Below are 25,447 nucleotides of genomic sequence, written 5' to 3' on the forward strand. Positions count from 1 at the left end.
ACATCATAACCTCGATCCTCGCACAGCTACAGGACTTCCAAAGACAAAATCGCCCTGTCGTCTTACACTGGATTCCCAGTCTTGTAGAGATCGGGGGAAATGACGTAGCAGACGAAGTAGCCAAGGCAGCCACACGTTCTAAAAGCGTAAACAAACAAGTTCCAGCAAGCGTGCAATAGATCAAGTACCACCTCAGAAAGACTACCAAGCTCCATATCCAAAAGAGTTTCCGTGAAGCATTCAACGCTGGTTCCCATTCAGCCAAATGGTACCTGGTGGCCACAAAAGGGAAAACACCATTCGCGGACAAGAAAACACCAAGAAAAACCCAAGTTAGCCTTCATCGACTACGACTAGGGTACAAGTGCACCTAGCAGACGATCGGAAATGTCGTCAGGGAATACTGTCAGGAGCCAGCGGCCAACCCACTGAAACACTATCTCCTCGACTGCGAAGTCACACAAAATCTTAGAAACAGAATTCGAAACTTCCAAGAAGAACACACAACACCAGCATCCACTTTAACCCGAAAGGCCCAAACAAACCACATTCACCACCTTCTCACCGGGGTGTCAGGGTCAAACTGTTGTGGATCCCCTCTCACACAGGCCTCATAAAACATGACAGAGTTGATGCCCTCGCCAAACTCGCGTCTAACAAAGACACCGTTGAATACAATTTGGGTCTGTCAAAAAGAACCCTTAAAACTGTAATTAGGAAAGAACTTATTGATGAGTTTGACGCAAGTAGCCAAGTATATCATATGGCCATGCAAGTAACACAAGTAGATTGATTACAGATTAAGGTTAGGATATAAGTACCTAGTATGTTCCTCAAGTGTAAACCTCAAGGCCACTTGAACACTACGTAAAGATAGAACCTTTTAGGGACAGGTCCAAGCACACTGTGTGTGAAATGGCACAACACTTCATCTCTAATGGCAAGATAGCCGACATATTAAGATTGTATCCACTTTTTTGCACTTAGTAACTATATCAATTCTCATGTACAGAACCAAATACGCAATGTGCTTGAATACCTCCCACGTAAATGTGAATAACAAAGTGTGAGGCCAGACATACTGGCTCACACGCCTGTTCTCACGCATTTGTGAATAAGTTACCCTTTATGTATAGAACTAAACAAATAATGTAAATGAAATACTGTGTAACTTTCAGTGCCATAATATTCTGACAACGGGGGTTAATTATTATGACCCTTTGTAAACCCTACTCTGTAATCCTTTTGCGCTACCGCTCACAGGATGAGTGTGGGGTGCACAATAAAGTAGCCGCTGCAAGCGGCAAAATCAAAATCAAATCATCCGGATCATCATATGATACCCACTACCCAGATAGCTCAGGAAGTATCCTCCCCCAGCAAGTGCGGAATACAGTTCGGGGAGCTCTCCACTCCGAAACAGACCACGTCCAAGAGTGGGGGTTGGTGGTAAGCGTTCACTGACCGAGGGTCCGCTGACACTTGCAAACCTGCAGTATCCTTTCATATCTGCAGGTAGGAAAACCTCCATCCCCAATCCCAAATCCGGTCTGGCTGCTCCAAGAGCTCCAGCCGGAACCACCAAACGGGCCGCCTACAGGCAAAGGCCCGTGTCGGACTACGATCCAACAATCTCAACAACACAACAACAACTATTTCTCCTTAGTCTGTACTCACCCCTGAAGATGTGAATTACACGAACGCGCTTGGGAACTTCGTGTTTTCTTGTTTCCTTGTGGTTATCAGCATATACTTGAATCATGCTCACCTACAGTGATTTATTTGCATATATATATATATGCAAGTAAATCACTGTAGGTGCGCGTGATCTAGGTATATGCTGATAACCAGAAGGAAAGAAGAAAACACGAAGTTCCCAAGCGCTTTCGTGTAATTCACATCTTCAGGGGTGAGTACAGACTAAAGAGAAGTACAAAACAAGGTGTATATATACAGAGGAGGGTGAGACCAGGTCCACACTGGTCATGTATTAGGTAATGACCCTACTAATCTTTAAATAGCACCGCAACAATGCTAAAAGCAGCCCTAGACTTTGTAATATTTCACACAAAGTCTTGGACTGCTTTTAGTGTCTTGGCGGTCTAGAGGTAGCGTTCCCTGGTCACACACATATGATCGTGGGTTCGAGTCCTGGCGGGGTGAGCTTGTTGATTATATGTAGAAGTCCGTGCGCTTTATGGGCTAATAAAATATATATGAACCTCGTGCTTCGAAGCCGGATTTGGTAAAACGTTACTCTGATCATCTAAGAGACACGGGTAGTCCCCAATTGGATGTTCACGGCACCATAAGCTCGATGAACAGGTTTTTTGTGAAATATAACAAAGTCTAGGACTGCTTTTAGTTTCCTGGTGGTCTAGAGCAGGGGTTTTCAAACTATGGGTCCCTACCCTTCAGTGGGTCGTGAAGGAGAGCATTTCCTCTCATGTCAGTGTTTGTCTTTGATTTACTCATTTCATATCATTACACTTAGGTTTAATGGGTCACAATTCAAATTGTTGTTCTTGTATAGATATGTAAATACCAAGAGATGTGAACACGCCTGACGCCAGGACTCTTGTTACCATTCATTGTACCATTTATTCACATGTCTGTATTACTACATATTATTATAGCACGTTTGATATCTATGCTTATGTCTAATGCCTATGTTCACTTACCATGTACCAATGTACTATGTCTGTACCGCGCTAGTCGAGTAACTAGAAGACCTCATGTATTGTTCTAGTAATGTCTAGCAACTCTCCTTGCCTAGCTAGCTAACATCCCTCAGATCGGCTTCGGCCTGCCTACGATGAGGAGTTCCTTGTGCTGGCTCCTGTTCCTGTACCGGTTGGTTATCCTGCCAAGTCTTGTACCACTTATTGAATATATCTACTGCTCGTGCTATTGGAGTTTGAAGAACCTTGTCTAGGATTTCATCCCACCACAGTTCTGGCTGTGGGTCGCAGTAAAAAATTTTTGAAAAACACTGGTCTAGAGGTAGCGTTCCCCGGTCACACACATATGATCGTGGGTTCGAGTCCTGGCAGGGTGAGGTTGTTGATTATATGTAGAAGTCTGCGCACTTTATGGGCTAATGAAATATATATATATATATATATATATATATATATATATATATATATATATATATATATATATATATATATATATATATATATATATATATATATATATATATATATATATATATATATATATATATATATATATATATATATATATATATATATATATATATGAGGTAAAGACGGAGCGTGACAATTATATTTATATATAAACCAAGTTGAAAAAGATAATCACAAATTTGCTTAAGCGCTTTCGTGTATTTAACACATCTACTGCAATCTATTATTCCTACAATTTAAATACTCACACCAAATTTTGGTTCTTGCAGGAAGTAAGCATAGGTGTTGGCCCATTTATTCTTAATAAAGCCCGTGCAGAAGTGATGGACTTTACTTTTCCAATACTGACGGACTACTGGAGGATCCTGGGTGCTCGAGGGAGGCCAGAGGTGGACCCGTGGGGCTTCTTGATGCCCTTAGCGCCATTTGTATGGGTGGCCATCCTGATAACATTACTGATATTAGCTGCGATAGTGTTCCTCATGTCTTCATGCTTCTCCCCTCAAACCAAAAATCAAGGGACCTGGCTACAAATCATGTTCTCCTACTTCCGCATACTGCTACAGCAAGGTAGGTAAAAAACAACATAGATATACTTGAAAATTTATGGTACCAAGCACCAAAACAAGCTAACCCAATCTAGTAAAGGTCAAATAAATAATAGATAAAAGATTTGGGTGTAGTTGATGCATTATATAAGAGGATGCAGGATCTTTTGGAAGGAACATAGCCTAATTAGATTAACATAACCATTCCTTAATTTAGGTTTGTAGTGTTGTTCGCTTGAGTGTGTGGTTAGAAACTGTATAAAAGGAGTTGGTAGATTGTAAAATAATCCAAATTTTCAATGCAAGAATATATATGAACGACAATATGATTGAGACATTTGAAGATATGCATCGAAAGAGGATTTAAATTATGAGTTTGACGATTAGGTTTTTATGGAACTTTATGAATAATAAAAGCAAGACTATTTCAAATAAATTCAACGATTTTATGGTATATCTTCCTCAACAGATATATTGGTGTCTGATGACTGGTGGTGGGAACGGGTAGCGTTGGGACTGTGGATGTTGATGACGCTGGTGTTAACAAGGAGCTACTCCAGTACCCTCATGTCCCTCCTGGCAGTGAGACACATCTCAGAGCCTTACCACAGCCTCCGGGAGGTGCTTGCTGACTCTTCGGTTACCATGTTGTGGTTAAAAGGCACACCTGTATGGCGCTACCTAACCGTGTGTAATTTAAACAACTTTTTTCTCCTCTCAATGCCATATGTATATTATAATAAGTCACACAAACAGTTCATTTGTTTCTGGACTCATTAAAAATCTTTATTTGAACCTTTAAATAAGTGATTTCAGAAAAAAAATAGCCACCTTGTAAACATCCTTTCATCATTTATATAGAATCACTTCGTAAATAAAAAAATCTAGCTATTTTATAAAGTCCTCAAATATATCGCTTCAAATATGATAATATTCTCAGACTGTAGAATCTGGTAAATTCCGTGAGGCCGCCGATCTGGAGAAGGAAGGTCGCCTCTTATGGAGGAGGCACGCACAGTTTCCAAAGGATATGGACATCTGGGTCAGGCGGGGCACTTACGTTCTCGTGGATGTACATAATGCTCTGATAATGTCCATAGCTAAAGACTTCACGGAGACAGGTATTATCGTTTGATTCATTTTAAGTCATCGACGTAAATATTTAGGGTGTATTATTCTGGTAGTCATTTCATCTGGTTAAAATCATTTTCGATCTCACTGCGGGTATCAGAATGATCCTTAACCTATTTCATATCAACAATATTAGTTAAGCCTTTGAGTTAGAATTCTTACTTTTCCATTTCGGTCAGAGACAGTTCCCTGTCCATTGAAGTCATAGTATAATAGAGGACAATAAAAACATAGCAGCTACAATTATTATGAGCAATCATCATCAGTATTGTATACTACAATGCTCATTGGTTACTGTTGTGATCAGATAAATGTTAAAGTTCGCTTTCTTAAATTATATGTTACTGGAATAAGGTTTTGGTGGTAAGTTATGAAACATAACTAACCATCCTACAGTATAGTTATATCTATGTCTAAGAATAACATTGGATGGCTAGAGCCTAATATAGGAGTGGACAGTCTTTACCATTTAGACCTTTGATAAAGAATAAGGAATCCTAGAGGGACTAAAATAATAATATAATGAGTTGACTGGCTTTTGTCTTTGTTCAAGACAGCTTCAGAGGCAACTGAATTACATGGACGGAGAGAGGCTTAAGTACACAGGGTGACCTTATTAAACATGAGGTCAGGTCATTATCATAACATCCACTAAACCGCACACCAACACACACGCAGAGGAGTTTAAAAGAAAAGGCGACGTGACTAGTCAGGTTAAACCAGGTAAAAAATATGGGACCCACTAATCATCTATGCTACATCTAACACCAAGGTTTTCAAAGCATTTTTAACCTTGGGCCACTGACAAATAAATTTGTGTAACATATTATCAGTTTTGTACTGACCATCACTAAGGTTTATAGAATTCAATTCCCTAATCAAACTAGCTTCAGCTAGAAGTCTTTCTGTGACACATGATGATTTGTGCACTTCTAAGCTTTTTTCCCAATCAATGGGATGATTATTGTTCGTAACATGAACGAACAGGGCACTGCTTTCAGATGCTGTTCTAATATTGTACTTGTGCTGTTTGATTCTGAGTTGCAATGCTTTCCCAGTCTGTCCTACATAATTTCCATTACAGTTGCTACATGGAATACAATAAACACTTCCATTTACATTCAAAGTTGGGCTATACTTGATTAATATATTAGTAATGGTTGAGTCATACTTACAAACAACATTAATATTTAATAATATAAGGGACTGACCTAACGGGACAAATTCATTGCGATAACGTAGTCAAAATATTCTTGAGTGTAGGAATTTGCCTGGTTTGAGTAGAATGAAAGGATTTTGTAGCCCTTTTAAAACAATGATCAACAAACAATGAAGGGTACCCAGTTTTTGTGCAATGGAACGAATGTGTTTCAGTTCTTCATCAATAAATTCAGCGTCACAAATACGCAAACATATCAAAAACATTGCAGAAAAACTGACATTTTGGTAGATTCCCGGTGACGCGATAAAACAAATGTATGGAACTCTTTACCTGTGTAGGCTTTCTGTACACCTTAAATTTATAGTTATGGCCATTTATAATGATAAGCACCATTACTTCAAAGTATTACAGTACCAAACAATTCTTTAAAAGGCACTCCTACGTCCAGCGTGTGCGATCAACCATCAGGTCGTTGACCTCACACCAGGAATGTACCTATTAACCACAAGCACCATGGGGAGTTCTGGCTCCCCGAGTATTAATTCGTCATTCACTCATTCTGCACCCAGGGCAAGCTCACTCTACATTACTTTATGGGAGGGGAAAGAGCGACAGTCAAGTCAAGCCCAGTTAGTTAGTTACAATACAACTAGGTTCCCCGGCCCCCAGCTCGAAGGGAGATTTAGTGTTCCCTTCTTCTATGAACATTTCGTAGCTGATCTGGTGAGATGTGGGCCCATGCGTCTAACTGGGAGATCCGGTTGAAAAACCAGGTTGACCAGGTAGCCTATTCTCCACTACGCTAACAGCAGTTCCGTCTGCCCGCTCGCCCGTTAATTAGCAACGCCCGAGTCAGCGGCCCACTCGCCCGCGTGATCACTGCACAACCCTAGAAATCGGAGTTTGCATTAACTACTGCTAAATTATTTTTTTCGCCTTATCTAAACAACGTCTGAGATCGAATTAGGACTTACTTCTGAACACAGTTGAAAGCGAGTACATAGTACAAGATTACATGGACATTTTTCCCGCGGCCGCGGAAAACTGTGTACTACGGGCAACGAACGAGTCCTTCAAGGCGCCTGCCTACCCCTCTCAGGGACTACTTAATTTTAAAATCCTAAAGTATTCCCAGATTATCCTTTAGTTCTTTTTAGGGAAAGAATAGCCCTATTTAAATATTTCTTTACGTTATTTAATTTCGGACACGAGCTTCCTCGTGGCTTTTTGATAATTATGTTATTTCTCGTGACAGCATGACGTCATTAAGCCTGGTATTTTTATTACTTCCTAAGGACACACGTAACGTATTTTGAACTGGAAAACTATCTAAAATAACTTCTAATTTTATAGTTGTTCTTTAACTTCATAAATCGTTTATACATTAATTTGATAAAGTGCATTTAATTTTTCCTACGCCTAGAGAAACGCAGCAGTTCATGGTGCCTCCACTTGGCCGCTTGAGGACGTTGCCCAAATGCTTTGTTTTAGACCTACCACGAGGTATGAGCGTTTTAGCCTGCCCTACTCATGTTTCCATGTTCATCAGAACGGTACTTTTCGTTAAAAAATCTCTGAATATCGCAATGAAAATTTCTGAATATCACAATCGACCCGCATAAAAAAGACAGCTCAGTCCTCATGTGATGGAAGAAAAATTATGCCTACAACTCCCCCAGATGAGACATGCGCTATTAACTCCAGCTCACACCTGCGACACACTGATTGCAGCATAAACCGTCCTCCACCCCTGTTGCCTGCAGCTCTGGTTGATGCTAGCTTTTCCAACCTCTGACACTACCATTCGCTGCTCAACCGAAACACCCATGTGGATATCCTTACTATCCAGTAGGTCCCTCGGCATCAAGAGCTGACCCATCTCAATTATCCCACCCGAGGTGCATAAAGCAGGAGGACCTCTGCTTACTAATCATCTCCACTTTCTCCTGGAGAATAAATGGGAAAAGAAGGATATCCCCCAACCTCTTAAAGATGCCTCCATCGTCAATATTTATAAGAACAAGGGAGACCGGTCAGACTGTAGCAACTAACGCGAGATCTTGCTGTTATCCGTAGCTGACAAGATTATCACCCAAATCCTCCTAAACAGTATTCTTCCTGACGCAGAAAACTTCCAACTAGAACCTCAATGTGGTTTAGACAATCACGTGACACCACTGACATGATCTTTGCTGCCTGACAGATACAGGAAAGTGCAGAGAACAGTGTCGTGACCTGTACATGAGCTTAATCGACCTAACAAAGGCCATATACTCGGTCAACAGGGAAGCCCTCTGGCGGACCCTCAGCCGGCTTGGCTGCCCACCAAAATTCATTGCCATCGTGAGGCAACTCCACGATGGCATGAACGGCAGTGTTCTGCACAATGAAACCCAGTCTGAGTTCTTCGCCATCCAAATGGGGTTTAAACAAGAATGTGTACAGGCACTAATTCTATTTCCCCTTTTCTTCGCTGCCTTCCTTACTCGTCCCAGTGCCAATTTAGCCAGTAGGGTGGACATCGAGTACTGGATGAAGGGAGGTTTTATCAAAATAAAACGAATCCAAGCAGGAACAAAGGTGTCACCAGCTTCCATAACTGAACTTCAGTATACAGACGACCTCACCCTTGTCATCACACTGAACGCGACCTACAGGAAATCCTGAACACCTACGCAGATGCGCATGCACACTTTGGCCTTGAGGTGAATGTACGTAGGACTCAGATTCTCTTTCAACTACCCCTGGTTCAGCCACACCTTCACTATGTATCCAGTTTTACGGTACTACCCTCTCTAATGTTACCCACTTTCAGTGTATTGGCTCCCATCTGTCCACCACTGCTGATATCGATGAAGAGATTCAACATCGGATCAGATATACATCTCAAACCTTTGGCAGACTCTGAAACCGTTTCTTCAGCTGTAGGGAGCAGACATTCTCTACAAAGCTACACGTATATCAAGCAGTGAACCTCCCCACTATATGGCAGCGAGACAAGGGTCACATACAGAAGGCACATCAAGGCACTAGAAAACTTTCACCAACGTAGTCTATGTTCCATCCTCCGAGTTCGCTGGGAAGACAAGAGAACAAATGCCAGTATTCTTCTTGACACCAACTGTAGAAGCATCGAGGCTACCATTATCCATGAACAACTATGCTGGACTGGCCATGTTACCCGCATGGATGACAATAGACTGCCAAAGCAGCTAATTTACAGTCACTTGACAAATAGTAAATGTAACGCTGGTGGGCAATTGAAAACGTATAAGGATAGTCTTAAGACAAACCTGAAAAATTGCCAAATCGACCCCATCACCTGGGAGACGATTACTCTACAGTCTACATCGTAACGCTTGGATGAGCACCACACGAGAAGGTGTCAATACTTTCGAGTTAGCCCGACTGCATTACGAAGCAGATAAGCGCCAACGACGGAAAGACGCTACTGCCGCCCCTTCCGCACTAGATAGAGCCATGCACATGTGCTACATGTGGGATCGACCCTGCTGGTCCCGTATCGGCCTTTTAAATCATTTCAGAATTCACCAACAAAGGTGATATTCTTAGTACTCATATCATTGTATCATAGCTGGATGATCGTCATACTCGATTCCGAGTGACAGCAAAGAAGTAGTAATAGAAGTAGTAGTAGTAGTGTGTGTGTGTGTGTGTGCGTGGCAGTAAAATGTTAGTGTTAAGGTATAAGCACTGCTTGCTTCCTCTCGCTTTCAGCTGCCTCCGCTGGCTAGCCCTCGTGGCGAACAGGGAAGCAACTTTGCAGAAGTTTTCCCCTGCCATTACACAGCCTCTTCGCCATCAAGACTCCTGCTGTGCCTCCTCGTGGCAACACACGGTAACTGGGTGCGTCGTGGGCCTAGGCTAGACCAGCAGGGGATCTCGTAGTAGTAGTGGGCCCCAGAGGGACGGTGGCATGTGGACGCTTTCTGGCGATTACCAGCCATTTCCCCGCTGCCTTGTGGATTAACCTTGGTAGTTATAAGTTTACGGGAGAAAACCCCGGACGAAAAATCTGCAGTGGAGCCCCGCATTAGGCAGATATGCTTACAGAGCCCCAACAAGTCCCCAACGGCGGTATAGGCGGAAGAGGTCACCACCGTGGAAGCCTAGCAATTACATCTGCGGACGAAGGCAATGCCTGATGGACAGGCTAGTAAAGCGAAACCCAACAAACTGGGTTATCGGAAGTCCATTGCAACTCTCCCTCTCTCCAGTCGTTGCAACTCTTGCACCACTGAATCAGGAAAAGGGAGAGCCAAGATGTGTGGCTGCAACCTACACTCCTGCCTTACCACATAAATCAACTCACGAGCAGCCATCATCCAGCTCATCATACCTCTCATCATCATCATCAAAACCCCTATACCCCTAAAAGACCTATGGAGACCGACGAGCGGCGACGGGCACAGGCAGAGGTAACTGCCGGGAGTCTCTAGTCACAACTCTGTACATGGGCCACACATGTAAGATGGTCAAATTTATGCACTAGGATCTAGACATCAATGCAATCCGGTCCTGTCTGTGCGACTGAGCAGCCCTTTCGAGGAGTCACTCTGCTCACTCAACATGGGGAGGGGGATAGAAAAGGAGTCCTAAACATAGTCTGCCTAAAAACCCAACCTGACTGGCAGGGCCGGTTTAAGACTTTCGTAGGCCTTAATCACCTCCAAGATATGGCGCCCCATTTGACAGCATATTCACTAATAACACAAGCTAGTACCTAATTATAAAATGTGATGTCGAAAGAATAAGATAATCAAGTAACATAAATAGATACTAATAGGATTAAGTAATAAATAAATGGAAAAAAGTACCTCAGTATCAATTTAATAATAGCCGGCAGAAAAAGGGGAAGAAAAGTTATCGTTTTATTTTTCGTAGGCCCCCAATATATCGTAGGCCCTAGGCACTGTGCCTACTGTACCTAATGGATAATCCGGGCCTGCTGACTGGGCAACCGCACCCAGTAAGGTCATCCTCATGCGGTCGAAAACACAGTCAAAATCACAGATCCAAACAAAAATCAAACCATTCAACCTCTTATGGTAGCTGCTTGAAATGTCAGGACCCTTCTGGATGAAAGAAGAACTGCTCTTGTGGTAAAAGGCTGGCTAGGTATTACATCTACATAGCAGCCATCAGTGAGTTCAGGCTCCCAGATGAGGGCCAGTTCACAGAACGGGGGTCTGGCTATACCTTGTTCTGGAAGGTTAAGCCTGCTGAGGAGAGAAACCACATTTATGGAGTTGGCTTTGCCATCCGCCAACGCATCCTACACAGAATAACTGAAATGCCTATTGGGATCAACGAGCGCCTCATGACGCTTCGAGTCCCACTGAATCACTGACGTCATGCCTTTTTCATCTGTGCATGCGACCCGACACTGGATGCAGAGGAAGACATCAAGGAGGCCCTTTACACAGACCTTGACAGAGTGCTAACCTCTATCCCCAAAGAAAACAAGGTTGTGCTCCTTGGCGATTTTAATGCCAGAGTTGGCAGAGAGACGCTACCATTTGGCAGGGAACCACAGGGAGAAATGGACTAGGCAAGTGTATTGTCAACGGCCTACTCCTCCTCAGCAAGTGTGCTGTGCACAGCCTCACTATCACAAATGCCTTGTTTCGGAAGGCAGACAAGTTCAAGGGTTTGTGAAAACACCCACGATCCAAACACTGGCATCTCATTCACTACATCATTGTCAGAGAAAGAGATCGCCGAGATGTCCTCATCACCCGTGCTATGCGTGACTCAGACAACTGTGACACAAACCATCGACTTGTCAGAGCCAAGCTCTCACTTCCCGTCGCCCCAAAACGGCGAAGGCACTTAGCCTAGTTACAGTTAGTTACAAGTAGTAGAAGCTCCAAAAAAGTTACCAGCAGCACGGGCTTCTGGTCTGATCTTGCTGGATTTTAATACTAAGCGTCTGGAGTACCCAGCAGTAGCACATGCTTTCAGGGAGGATCTCGAACATGGGCTTATCAACAACCCAACAGCAAACAACGCGAATCCCTGTGCCGAATAGGATATTCTCAACACTTTTATGACAAAAACCTACAGAGAGACCCTCGGCCAGATCAAAAGAATACACCAGGACTGGTTTGATGAAAATGACCCGGCAATCAAAGTACTCATCGATGATAAACATGCTGCTTTTACTGACTGGCAGAACAACCCACAGTCTCGAACCAAAGCTGATACCTTCCGCAAGAAGAAAGCATGTGAATTACAAATATGCAGATCAGCACAAGATGCTCGAATTTTTCAATTCCATTAAAACATTTTATTGGCCAACCACTCGTGGCTTAGTCCCCTCCGTTCATCTGAAGGTAACTTCATAATTAAAGACGATAAAGGCCTCCTTTTGCACTGGGAAGAGCACTACCATTTATTTCTCAACCGAAACACAGATGTGGATGCCCTCATTACCCAGCAGGTCCCTCAGCATCCAGAGCTGACCCAACTCAGCTATCCTCCATCCCTGGATGAGGTAGTTACTGCCATCAAACAGATGAAAAATAACAATGCCTCAGGGCCTGATGGAGTCCCAGGGAGGTGTATAAAGCAGGAGGACCTCTGCTTACCAGCCGTCTCCACTTTCTGCTGGAGAATATATGGGGAAAGGAGGAAATCCCCAAGCACTTAAAGATGCTTCCATTGTCAATATTTATAAGAACAAGGTAGACTGGTCATTCTGTGGCAACAACAGTGGGATCTCGCTGCTGTCCGTAGCTGGCAAGATTATCGCCGGAGTCCTCCTAAACAGACTCCTTCCTCAGCCAAAAAACTTCCCCAAAAAATCTCAATGAGGTTTTAGACCATCACGTGGCACCACTGTCATGATCTTTGCTGCCCGCCAGATACAAGAAAAGTGCAGAGAACGGCGTCGTTACTTGTATGTGGCTTTCATCGACCTAACCAAGGCCTTCGACTCGGTCAACAGGGAAGCCCTCTGGTGGACCCTCAGCCGTTTTGGCTGCCCACCAAAATTCATTGCCATTGTGAGGCAACTTCACGATGGAATGAACAGCAGTGTCCTGCACAATCTCACCCTGTCAGAATTCTTTCCCATCAAAACAGGGGTTAAACAAGGGTGTGTACTGTCACCAACTCTCTTTTCCATCTTCTTGGCTGCTTTCCTTACTCGTGCAGGTGCCAATTTAGTTGGCGGGGTGAACATCCAGTACCGGGTGAAGGGGGGTCTTTTCAACATTAGACGACTCCAGGCAAGAACTAAGGTGTCGGCATCTTCCATTACTGAGCTTCAGTATGCAGACGACCTCACCCTTGTTGCTCACACTGAACACGACCTACAGGAGATCATAAACACCTACGCAGAAGAGTATGCGCATTTCGGCCTTGAGGTGAATTTACGTAAGACTCAGAATCTCTTTCATCCTACCCCAGGTTCAAACACACCTCCATCATCCATTCAGCATAGCAATACTACCCTCTCTAATGTTACCTTCTTTCGGTATCTCGGGTCCCACATGTCCACCAGAAAGGATATTGATGAAGAATTTCAGCATCGGATCAGATGTGCATCTCAAGCCTTTGGCGGACTCCGAAACCGAGTCTTCAGCTGTAGGGAGCTGAAATTATCTACAAAGCTGCATGTACATCGAGCAGTGGTCCTCCCCTCCTTGCTATATGGCAGAGAAACAGGAAGCGCCTCAAGGCATTTGAAAAATTCACTGACGCAGTCTCTGTTCCATCCTCCGAGTTTGCTGGGAAGACAAAAGAACAAATACCAATTTTCTTGCTGAAACCAACTGTATGAGCATCGAGGCTACCATTATCCATGAACAACTACGCTGGACTGGCCATGTTACCCGCATGGACGACAGTAGACTGCCAAAGCAGCTACTTTACAGTCACCTAGCGAATAGTAAATGTAACGATGCCGGGCAACTGAAAAGGTATAAAGATAGTCGTAAGACAAACCTGAAAAAGTGCCAAATCGACTCCCTCACCTGGGAGTCGATTACTCCACATTGTAACGCTTGGAGGAGCACCACATGAGGTGCCAATACTTTCGAGTTAGCCCAACTGCAATCCGTGACAGACAAGCGCCAACCCCGGATAGACGCTGCCCCTGCCCCTCCCGCACTAGATGCAGCCCTCCACAAGTGCAACGAATTTGGACGACCCTGCGGGTTCCTTATTGGCCTCTTTAGTCACCTCAAAATTCACCTACCTAGGTGACATCACTAATAATTCATATCATTGTATCATAGCTGGATGATCGTCATACTTGATTCTGAGTGACAGCAAAGTATTATTATTATTATTATTATTATTATTATTATTATTATTATTATTATTATTATTATTAGTGTGTGTGTGTGTGTGTGTGAGGCCTTTTACCCCAGGTGAGTAATGTATCTTAGGTAGGGTGTGAATCCGCCCACTTTTGTTAAACATGTATTGGTCACCTTTCTGTGTCGACTGCCATATATTAGGAGAGTAATACTGTATGAACTTCTTTGAATTATAATTTCAAAGGCCTTGAATCTCTCCAGTGAGAACAACCAATTCTTCTGGTCAGCCTAGGAGGAACTGGCACGGACAAAACCTCCACAATCGCATTGCCAGTATTCCTAACATCTTGCATGACATCAGACGAGTTAGTTGCGGAGATCATCCAAAACACCCAGAACTGATATCATCCCATACAAATCATTTAATCCAACGACCCAAAAGGACAGCAAAAAAAAAATGGAATAAATCCTTCGTGAGAAGAATGCCCTATATAATACTTGAGCGGGCATAAAAAATTACCTGACTAGAGCTCATCTGCAGGTAGTGAGGACTCTCTTCAGGCCACTCTAAACTCCCTCTTAGGCATACAACATGATCCCTAGGCCCTCCATGCAGGAATAGCCCTTCATCTAGCGATTTCTATCCAAAGTCTATACAAGAATATCTGCAGATATGAATGGTTAGGCAAACATGGCAGCCAATCCCTTTTATGTGGGGCCTCACAATTTCGTGCTGCCCTAAATACTTTCTACTATAAATAGTAACCCATATACAACTTGTCCACTTTGATAGGGAAAAACTTTGAAGATTTTTACATTTTTATTGAATCACACAGCTTGAGTTATTTCATGTATGGCTAAATAACATTAGGGTATGTTAGTGTAGACATTCAACATGTGCACCATTCGTATCACGGACAAAGACATTTTTGTATAATATTTTCAACTATGTGCACGACTTTATGCACATTTTAACATGTAACTTGCCGTTCGGTACTGGAATGGCGGATGGACTTCCTTGTGCTGCTATGGAAAGCAGCTTATATGCGTTCTACATTTTCCACTGATGTCCTGGAATTTCCTCTATCATGCTTTATAGAACATTGCCAGTCTTCTCAAATTGCTTCGTTCATGCATACAGGTCTCTTCTGTTAGCTGCGTTCCAAACGTTGTAACGAATCGCCATTGCACCATGATAGGTAATTTCAGTACGGCCATTCATATACATATATATATATATATATATATATATATATATATATATATATATATATATATATATATATATATATATATATATATATATATATAATCAACGACCTCACCAGCCAGGATTCGAACCCTCGACCTACTGGGTGGGACTAGGGAATGCTAAAGACCAACCCACAAGGACACTAAAAGCAGTCCTAGGCTCTGTTATATTTCACACAAAGCCTGTTCATCAAATTGATGGCGCCGTGAACCTCATTGGGAACTGCCCGTACCTCATTTGTGGTGTCAGTAGCATTTTACCGAATCCAGCTAGTACAAAACACGAGGTACCATATATATACTTCATTTTAGTCCATATAACACGCGGACTTTGAACATATAATCAATGACCTCACCAGCCAGGATTCGACCCCTCTGGACCACCAGTATCCTCGTGGTCCAGAGGTAGCATTCCCCGGTCACAGTCGTGGGCCGTGGGTTCGAATCCTAGCGGGGTGAGGTGTTGATTATATGTAGAAGTCCGCGTGCTTTATTGGGTTAATGAAATATATATATATATATATATATATATATATATATATATATATATATATATATATATATATATATATATATATCTATATATATATATATATATTTATATCTATATATATATAAATATAAATATATATATATCTGCTTATATATATATATATATATATATATATATATATATATATATATATATATATATATGAATATATAGACAACATATATATATACATATATATATATATATATATATATATATATATATATATATATATATATATTTCATGTAGATCTACAATAAGCTTGTGGATAAGATAAATCTTGATCTACCCTGTAGATGTATGATAGTTATTTAGTGGGTCCCTTATTTTTGACGTGACCTGACCAGTCACGTTGCCCCCTTCTCTTAAGCTCCTCTACGTGTGTGTTGGTGTTGGTGTGGGGATTAATGGATGACATCATTATGACCTGACCTCATGTTAAATAACGTCACCCTGTATATTATAGCCTCTCTCTGTCCATGTAATCCTGTTGCTTCTGAAGATGTCTTGAATAAAGACGAAAGCTAAGGTGCTCCGTTGCTTCCCTTTTCCCGTGTGATTTTATCAAGATATATATAATTATATATATATATATATATATATATATATATATATATATATATATATATATATATATAATATATATATATATATATATATATATATATATATATATATATATATATATATATATATATATATATATATATATATATATATATATATATATATATACACACTAGCTTAATCGCCGCCCTCCGGGCGGCTCTTTCGCTAAGCCACGGGAGGACGCCACCCTCCGGAAGGCTCCACATTGTCTCACTGTAGTGCATTAAGGTAGACCACATTTCTGGTTTTGCCATTTGCAGCAAGTATGTACAGATTTTTGCCAGTTCCCACTCCAGAGCATCCAATATAGAACTGTCCATGAGAGAAGCAAGGAAATCACCAGGATTAAGAAAACCATCTTTAGGGACTGTCCCTGGCTTTTGTAGATGGTCATGGCAAAGCTTACTTTAACCGGGAACTGAAGTCGTTTCAACTCAAATGGCAGGTCAGTGGTGGTGAAAGGTATCCTTGGTATAAAAACGTCCTCTCCTTTAGCTTTTCCTGTCAGTATTGTAGCTTCCAGTACATGTGGCATCATGTTCTTCACCACAAGTCTTGTGCCATTGCATAGCCATGGTGGTTCAAGATTTCTTAAGAGCATTATAGGAGTTCCAATCTTGAAAGTGAGGTGGTGAAGAGGCATTCCAGCGGGCTGCAAAGAATTAAGGAATTCTGCAGGGTACTGGACTGCTTTGTCCAGGTCGATTACTGTATCAACAGATTTGAAGGAGGTCTCACTGCCTGGAAGCTGTCTGAGTAGAGTCACGTTGATTTCAGCCACTGTTTCATTCTTTGGTGCCAGAATTGCGCGTTCACGGAGCCACTTGTGATCCTTGTAGTGGTGAATAATGTTTGGGTAGACCATGTTAGTGAGCTCAGATGAGGACTTTACAACATTTCCACGTCCTTGAGGAATGATTATTTGTCCTTCTGAATGAACAGGGAAAGTTCCATTCTCAATCTGTAATAGAAGGTTTGCAAACCGTACAGCATCCTGATCTCCTTGTAGATGTACTCTCATGTTTGTGGATAGGGTAAGTGTCTGAACACTTCTCCAAAGGTATGATGCCTTGAGGCACGCATTCAGTTCATCAGCTGGAGTGCTTCGAGGAATGACAGGTAGGGCTGGCGAAATTCTCCAGCAATGACCATTGTAATGCCACCCAGGAGCTGGTCATTTTCTCGTATGTCTTGCAAGGTCCTGTCCAATGCTTCAAACGCTAACTTGTGAGACATAGTGAATTCATCCCAGGCTATGAGGATGGGATGTTTGCCATCATGATTGCTACATGTGGACTTTCCAACCCAAGCCAGCTCTGGAAAAACCACCAAGATATTCTTTCGGAGGATCTGCTTCATCAAGCAAGAAGAGAATATCCTGGTCAAGAGATTGAGTTCATGGATGCCATGTTCAACAGGGCTCTGATCATGCTAGAAGACAAAGTGATGGAGTTATGCGGAAAATATCTGACTGATTTTGGATTGCCTTCCCCAAACCGAGAAGAACCAGTAGCTACAAACAGGGAGTTGCTCAGAGAGACAGACTACTCAGTTGAAGTTCTGGTGAATTTTCTTGAAGAAAATGCGCCTCACCTGGTGCCTGATCAAGCAAATGCTTATGAACAGATCTTGCAAGCGATACAAGCGGAGCAGGGAGGTATGATCTTTTTTGATGCACCTGGCGGGACAGGAACAACATTCCTGATCAACCTTCTGTTGGCCAAAGTACGTTATCAGGGGAAAATTGCTCTTGCTGTGGCATCCTCAGGCATTGCTGCAACACTACTAGAAGGAGGACGTACTGCACACTCAACTTTTAAACTGCCTCTCAACCTCGCTCACAATGAGAATCCAGTGTGCAACATCAAAAAAGGATCGGCAAAGGCAAAACTCTTAGAAAAATGCAGCCTCATAGTCTGGGATGAATGCACTATGTCTCACAAGTTAGCGTTTGAAGCATTGGACAGGACCTTGCAAGACATACGAGAAAATGACCAGATCATGGGTGGCATTACAATGGTCATTGCTGGAGACTTTCGCCAGACCCTACCTGTCATTCCTCGAAGCACTCCAGCTGATGAACTGAATGCGTGCCTCAAGGCATCATACCTTTGGAGAAGTGTTCAGACACTCACCCTATCCACAAACATGAGAGTACATCTACAAGGAGATCAGGATGCTGGACGGTTTGCAAACCTTCTACTACAGATTGGGAATGGAACTTTCCCTGTTGATTCAGAAGGACAAATAATCATTCCTCAAGGATGTGGAAATGTTGTAAAGTCCTCAACTGAGCTCACTAACATGGTCTACCCAAACATTATCCACCACTACAAGGATCACAAGTGGCTGCGTGAACGCGCAATTCTGGCACCAAAGAATGAAACAGTGGCTGAAATCAACATGACTCTACTCAGACAGCTTCCAGGCAGTGAGACCTCATTCAAATCTGTTGTTACAGTAATCGACCAGAGCCAAGCAGTCCAGTACCCTGCAGAATTTCTTAATTCTTTGGAACCCGCTGGAATGCCTCCTCACCACCTCACTCTCAAGATTGGAACTCCTATAATGCTATTAAGAAATCTTGAACCACCAATGCTCTGCAATGGCACAAGACTGGTGGTGAAGAACATGATGCTACATCTACTGGAAGCTACAATACTGACAGGAAAAGCTAAAGGAGAGGACGTTTTTATACCAAGGATACCTCTCATCACCACTGACCTGCCATTTGAGTTCAAGCGACTTCAGTTCCCGGTTAAAGTGAGCTTTGCCATGACCATCTACAAAAGCCAGGGACAGTCCCTAAAGATGGTTGGCCTAAACCGGTGTTTCCTTGCTTCTCTCGTGGGCAGTTCCATGTTGGATGCTCCAGAGTGGGAACTGCAATCTGTACATACTTGCTGCTAATGGCAAAACCAAAAATGTGGTCTACCGTAATGTATTGCAGTGAGACAATGTGGAGCCTCCGGAGGTGGCATCCTGTGATTGTAGTTAAGCATGTTTCTACAGTGTGTGTGTATATATATATATATATATATATATATATATATATATATATATATATATATATATATATATATATATATATATATATATATATATATATATATATATATATATATATATATATATATATATATATATATATATATATATATATATATATATATATATATATATATATATATATATATACTCTTACAGGAGAATGCTCATTCTATGAGTCCAGAGAAGAATTCCTGCCTCTAATACTTGCTATGGTTGGCTCAAAGGGCAGTCCACTGGTGCCAGCGTTAAGTAAAAGGTACCACCAATGCCTGGTTGTTGTTGATTTACTGTTTGCATCTTGTCTGGCATTTTTTCATAACATGACTGAATATTTCTAGTTGTATTACTATATAAACTAAAGAGAAGTTATATATAATAGCGACAATTATTATTATTATTATTACGGTATTATTGTTACTGTTTTTATTATTAGTATTTTTGTAGTTATTAAAAATATCTAATGTGCAGTAAAGAAGATGTATAATTGCTCAGCCTTACTAATTTTATCAGTAAAGGAAGTTCAGCTGCTTTTGACATTTACATATTTCGCCCAACAGAATAATGTCAATAACGGAAGCTGGGTTAGTTTTTCACTGGATTAAAACTGAAGAGCCAAACTCCACTGTGTGTCACCGCGTTCCTACCAAGGTCACTGTCAAGACAACTCTCTCTCTTATTAATATATGGGTAAGTTATCTTTTGAATGCTCTCAGAACAAGCAGGGCTACTTACAATGTACAGCAGTCCAAAGTTCACAGGCACAGTTAAAGTTAGCAATCCTCTCCCTATATGATGTCTGAGGAGGAGGGATGGTCCGGTGCGAAATTCCAATGCCTGGTCACACAAGTCAGGCCACTAAAACGCCCTGATTTACTCGTGATTGGCTGAATACAAAATGTTTGTAAATTTGTTATTGGTTGCCTTCACACTGAATATATTTTCCTTAACAATTAGTTCGATGTTCTTATAATCCAGGATAAATTACGCATTTGGGTTGTATCCTAATGATATTTTGACTCCCAGTCAGCTCAAACCAGTGCCAGTTTATGTCGAAAGTGAACTGCTAGGAAAACCACTAAAATGAAGTATATATATATACCTCGCGTTTCATACCAGCTGGATTCGGTAAAATGCTACTGACACGACATAAGAGGCACGGCCAGTTTCCCAATGAGGTTCACGGCGCCATCAGCTCGATGAACAGGCTTTGTGTGAAATATAACAGAGTCTAGAACTGCTTTTAGTGTCCTTGTGGCCTAGCCGGTAAACGTCCCCTAGTCCCACCCAGTAGGTCAAGGGTTCGATTCCTTGCTGGTGAGGTCGTTGATTATATATATATATATGCAAGTAAATCACTGTAGGTGCGCGTGATCTAGGTATATGCTGATAACCACAAGGAAAGAAGAAAACAGGAAGTTCCCAAGCGCTTTCGTGTAATTCACATTCACATAGTTCAGTTAACTTCGTGTTTTCTTTCTTTCTTTTCCTTGTCGTTATATATATATATATATATATATATATATATATATATATATATATATATATATATATATATATATATATATATGTAAATCAATGTAGGTGTGCGTGATCTAGGTATATGCTGATAAACTGGCTGGGCGAAAGAAGTGAAAACACGAAGTTCCTTAAGCGCTTTCGGTGTGTAATTCACATTCACATAGTCTGTACCTTCACCCTGAAGATGTGAATTATATAGAAAGTGCTTGGAACTTCGTGTTTTTCTTTCCCTAGGTTATCAGCATACAGGTATATATATATATATATATATATATATATATATAATTAGATCCACAATGGAAACATGGATATGATGAATCTTCATAAAATCACACAGGGAAAAGGGAAACAATGGAGCACCTTAGCTTTAATCTTTATTCAAGACATCTTCAGAGGCAACTGAATTACAAAGACTGAGGGAGAGCTTGTGTATACAGGGTGACCTTACAAAACATATGGTCAGGTCAAAAAACATGACATCCACTAATCCACACACCAACCACAGCAAACATAAGAAGTGATTATAAGAACGGGCGACATAACTAATCATGTCACGTCAGGTAAAATATATGAGACCCACTAATCATATATCCTACATCCTATATGTCTATGTTTGTCTTTGATACCCCCAAAATGTTCTACACTACTGAGGGTATACACAAACACTTGTTATCTTGAAAACAGGTTCTTATTCTCGTACGGGAGATATACAGAGGGCTTCCACACCATAAGGACCAGCGATCTCAACTCTCTGTATCACTCCGCGCTGGCATGTACAGGTGCCAGCATTCACAAGCTGAATACATAATATGTAAATATGACTCTGGGAAATGAGGTACCAGTACCTCTAGTCGTATCAGCATTAGTAGTAGCAGAAGAATATTGTACAGTAGATCGTTGTGGGGAGGCTAACAGGGAAATCAAGACTTCAAATCTGGCTTGATCCTCTCTTCTTCTCAGGTCATCCTCACTTCTACGTATATCTTCTAGTTCTCTGCATCTTTGTTCATCTTCGTGGCGTCGTCTTTCAGACTCTCTGTACCGAATTTCTTCCTCTTCTCTCCTTGCAACATAGTCCTGGCGTCGAGAAGTTTCCATCCACTTAATCAGTTGAAGGAGATCTGTGGACGCAGGCACCGCAGGAGAGCTTGCTCGCGACGAATGAGGAGATTCTGTGGGTGATTGGGCGTTGTCACTGTGGGGAGCGTGGGGCCTGAGTGTGGATGGGGAGAGGTCTCCCAAACTTAAACTCATAACCCGATCGTCCAGGGTATCATTTTGATCCCTGTGAGACATGCCGACAGCTTCTGTACTCTATCTGTGCAAGAGACCGGGTCAACCCCTCGTAATCTATGCACAGAATTACAGAAGTCTAAAGTAATACACAAGAATTTAATATAAATTGGGCCTGTGAGTGCGTGTGTGTGTGTGTGTATGGCTCGTTGCCGGGAGGCTTGGCGCGCTGCCAGGCGTAGAGGCAGCAGGGCTCAAGTCACAACTGAATTATGCGCGCTGCTCAGTTACCTAATGACCGTAGGGGGGAGGGGATGTACTGCTGGGCCGCTCCCTCAGTCATCTGACTGCAGCTTGCACAGACAATTCTGATTAAAATACACAGCACAGCACAGCACTGTACACAGCATAGCACTTCACAACACTGTAAGTCCTGAGGCTTGTAGGCTAGCTGTAAATCCTTGGCGAAGCTAAAGACGAGACGCCATTAACACAGTCCGGTGGGAGGGCTGAATTCATTCTGAATCTCACTGAGAAATCTCACTGCGCCATCTATGTTTGTCTTTGATACCCCCAAAATGTTCTACACTATTGAGGGTATACACAAACACGTGTTATCTTGAAAATAGGTTCTTATTTTCGTACGGGAGATATACAGAGGGAACAATAGACAGAGGGCTTCCACACCATAAGGACCAGCAATCTCAACTCTCTGTATCACTCCGCGCTGGCATGTACAGGTGCCAGCATTCACAAGCTGAATACATAATATGTAAATATGATAATTCACATACATAACATGGAGCATAATAAATGGAAATATTACATAGGATTAATACATGTTCTGTAATACCTTACTATACATAATTATACAAGTAAATCACTGTAGGTGCGCGTGATCTAGGTATATGCTGATAACCACAAGAAAAGAAGAAAACACGAAAGCGCTTGGGAACTTCGTGTTTTCTTCTTTCCTTGTGGTTATCAGCATATACATAATTAATAGAGTAATATAAGAATACACAGCTTAAGGTACTACTTCGTGTCCATATTATACAATATGGATCACCTGAAGAATCGTCACCCAAGCCTGCTCCACCTGAAGAATCTTCACCCCAGCCCACAGTGAATATAATTTGTATAATTAGGTGAACATAAATATATTCCTTTGTGTTATGCATCTTTATTGTGAAAAGTTTAAAGAAAAAAAAATAAGAATAATATACACCGTGTTCCAAATTACAAAACGAAATACAAAATTCTTTACTCAGTATTCCAAAATACAGTACATGATGTTTATTACAAATAGGAGAGTGTGGTGCACGTCCACGATGATGTTTCGGCTTATGGGAGAAGCAAGATTCATCAATTTCTACGGTGATCCTAGGTCCGCCAAGTTTGATTGGATTTGCTTCAAAGTACACAGTACAAACCTCCCTAAAAAGCTGTCGCAGTCAATCATCGTTTTCTCAGAAAGGTTCACCTGACGGCCTGATGCTGTTTCTCCAATACGCTCACTCCAAAGATACATAACATAAACCCACTTCTGAAGTGAAATATTAGAACGGGCAAAAAAGATCCTATTCTTATAGACTTAGTGGATTGATACTTCAGGCAGTCTTTTGTTTAGCATTTCCACAGAAAATCATCCTTCGATCTGGAGTATTTTGTCCAATTCATCCAGTTAACACAAGTATCACATTTCACTTTAAGATTTAAAAGTCTGTTTTGTTGAAGCCACCGAATAACTTTAGAGGAATCATCACACAACAGTGGTAGGACGACAGTTTGGAAGGTATTGCGTGCCATGGTCGACTGATGATTATGACTAAACATTTTTGAGCCCACTTATTATTATATAGTCCTCCTACCTGACTGGAGGGTCCTGACTCCACTCACCTGAAGATTAACACCCATGGAGGGTCCTGACCCCACCTGAAGAATTCTCACCCCAGGTGTTGCCACCTGAAGAATCGCCACCCCAGGATATCCCACCTGAAGAATAATTGTCACCCTACCAAACTCTGGGGTGACAATTCTTCAGGTGATCCACATATCTAAATATATATATATATATATATATATATATATATATATATATATATATATATATATATATATATATATATATATATATATATATATATATATATATATATATATATATATATATATATATACTTTTACTCTCTTCCTCATCGCTACTGATCGGCTCGCTTTCCGTCGGCATGCACCGACTCCTGAATGTATCTTAATCTGCTCCAGTGTTGGTCAAGTCTGATCTTGAAACAGTAGCTCTTACTCGGTGCCGTTACATAACTCTTGTGCAGGTTGTTCCAGAAGTTCACAATTCTTACTCCAAAAAAGCTTGCCTTCACAGTTTTCCGTGGTCTTACAGTATACAGTATAAAGGGAAAAAATAAAATTTTAGAAATATTAATCACTAACTCTTACAAAAGATTCTATTTGTCACAAAAACATAAACCAATGTGTGCAAAGATTAATTAAAATGTATTTATATTTAATGGTTATGCAATGATTTGGAAATTCACCCCTTTAACACTGCTATGAGTCATCACTTAAGGTCCCAGCCCTTAACCTGGGACTTCTCTCCACACAAATGAGGGTAAGAACATAAGAACATAAGAATGGAGGAAACTGCAGTGGGCCTATAGGCCCATACTGGGCAGTCCCATTTACACTCAACCCCTATTAACATAAGAACATAAGACAGTGGGATACTGCAGGAGGCCGACTGGCCCATACAGGGCAGATCCCTTTCACACCCATCCCAGCACTTCCATGTGCCTATCCAACTTCGTCCCCGATCCTACTATAGCACTCGGTAGCCTATTCCACATATCCACAACTCTATTACCAAACCAGTGCTTGCCTATATCCTTTCTGAATCGGAATTTATCTAATTTAAAGCCATTTGTTCTAGTTATTTCGTTATTACTGAGCTTCAGAA

At 41.5% G+C, this 25,447-nt stretch overlaps 1 protein-coding gene across 1 annotated transcript in view; it reads left to right on the forward strand.

The window, feature by feature from the left end:
• Positions 1 to 25,447, forward strand: part of LOC121873806 (probable glutamate receptor) — a 57,676-nt gene that overhangs the window by 28,367 nt on the left and 3,862 nt on the right. The window contains exons 7-11 of the mRNA XM_042377510.1: positions 3,422 to 3,722; positions 4,170 to 4,387; positions 4,641 to 4,821; positions 19,882 to 19,981; positions 20,283 to 20,412. Of these exons, the coding sequence (XP_042233444.1) occupies positions 3,422 to 3,722; positions 4,170 to 4,387; positions 4,641 to 4,821; positions 19,882 to 19,981; positions 20,283 to 20,412 (930 nt within the window). The remainder of the gene's footprint in view (positions 1 to 3,421; positions 3,723 to 4,169; positions 4,388 to 4,640; positions 4,822 to 19,881; positions 19,982 to 20,282; positions 20,413 to 25,447) is intronic.

This window comes from Homarus americanus, unplaced genomic scaffold (genome assembly GCF_018991925.1).
Source record: "Homarus americanus isolate GMGI-L3 unplaced genomic scaffold, GMGI_Hamer_2.0 scaffold25827, whole genome shotgun sequence".
Lineage (NCBI taxonomy): Eukaryota > Metazoa > Arthropoda > Malacostraca > Decapoda > Nephropidae > Homarus > Homarus americanus.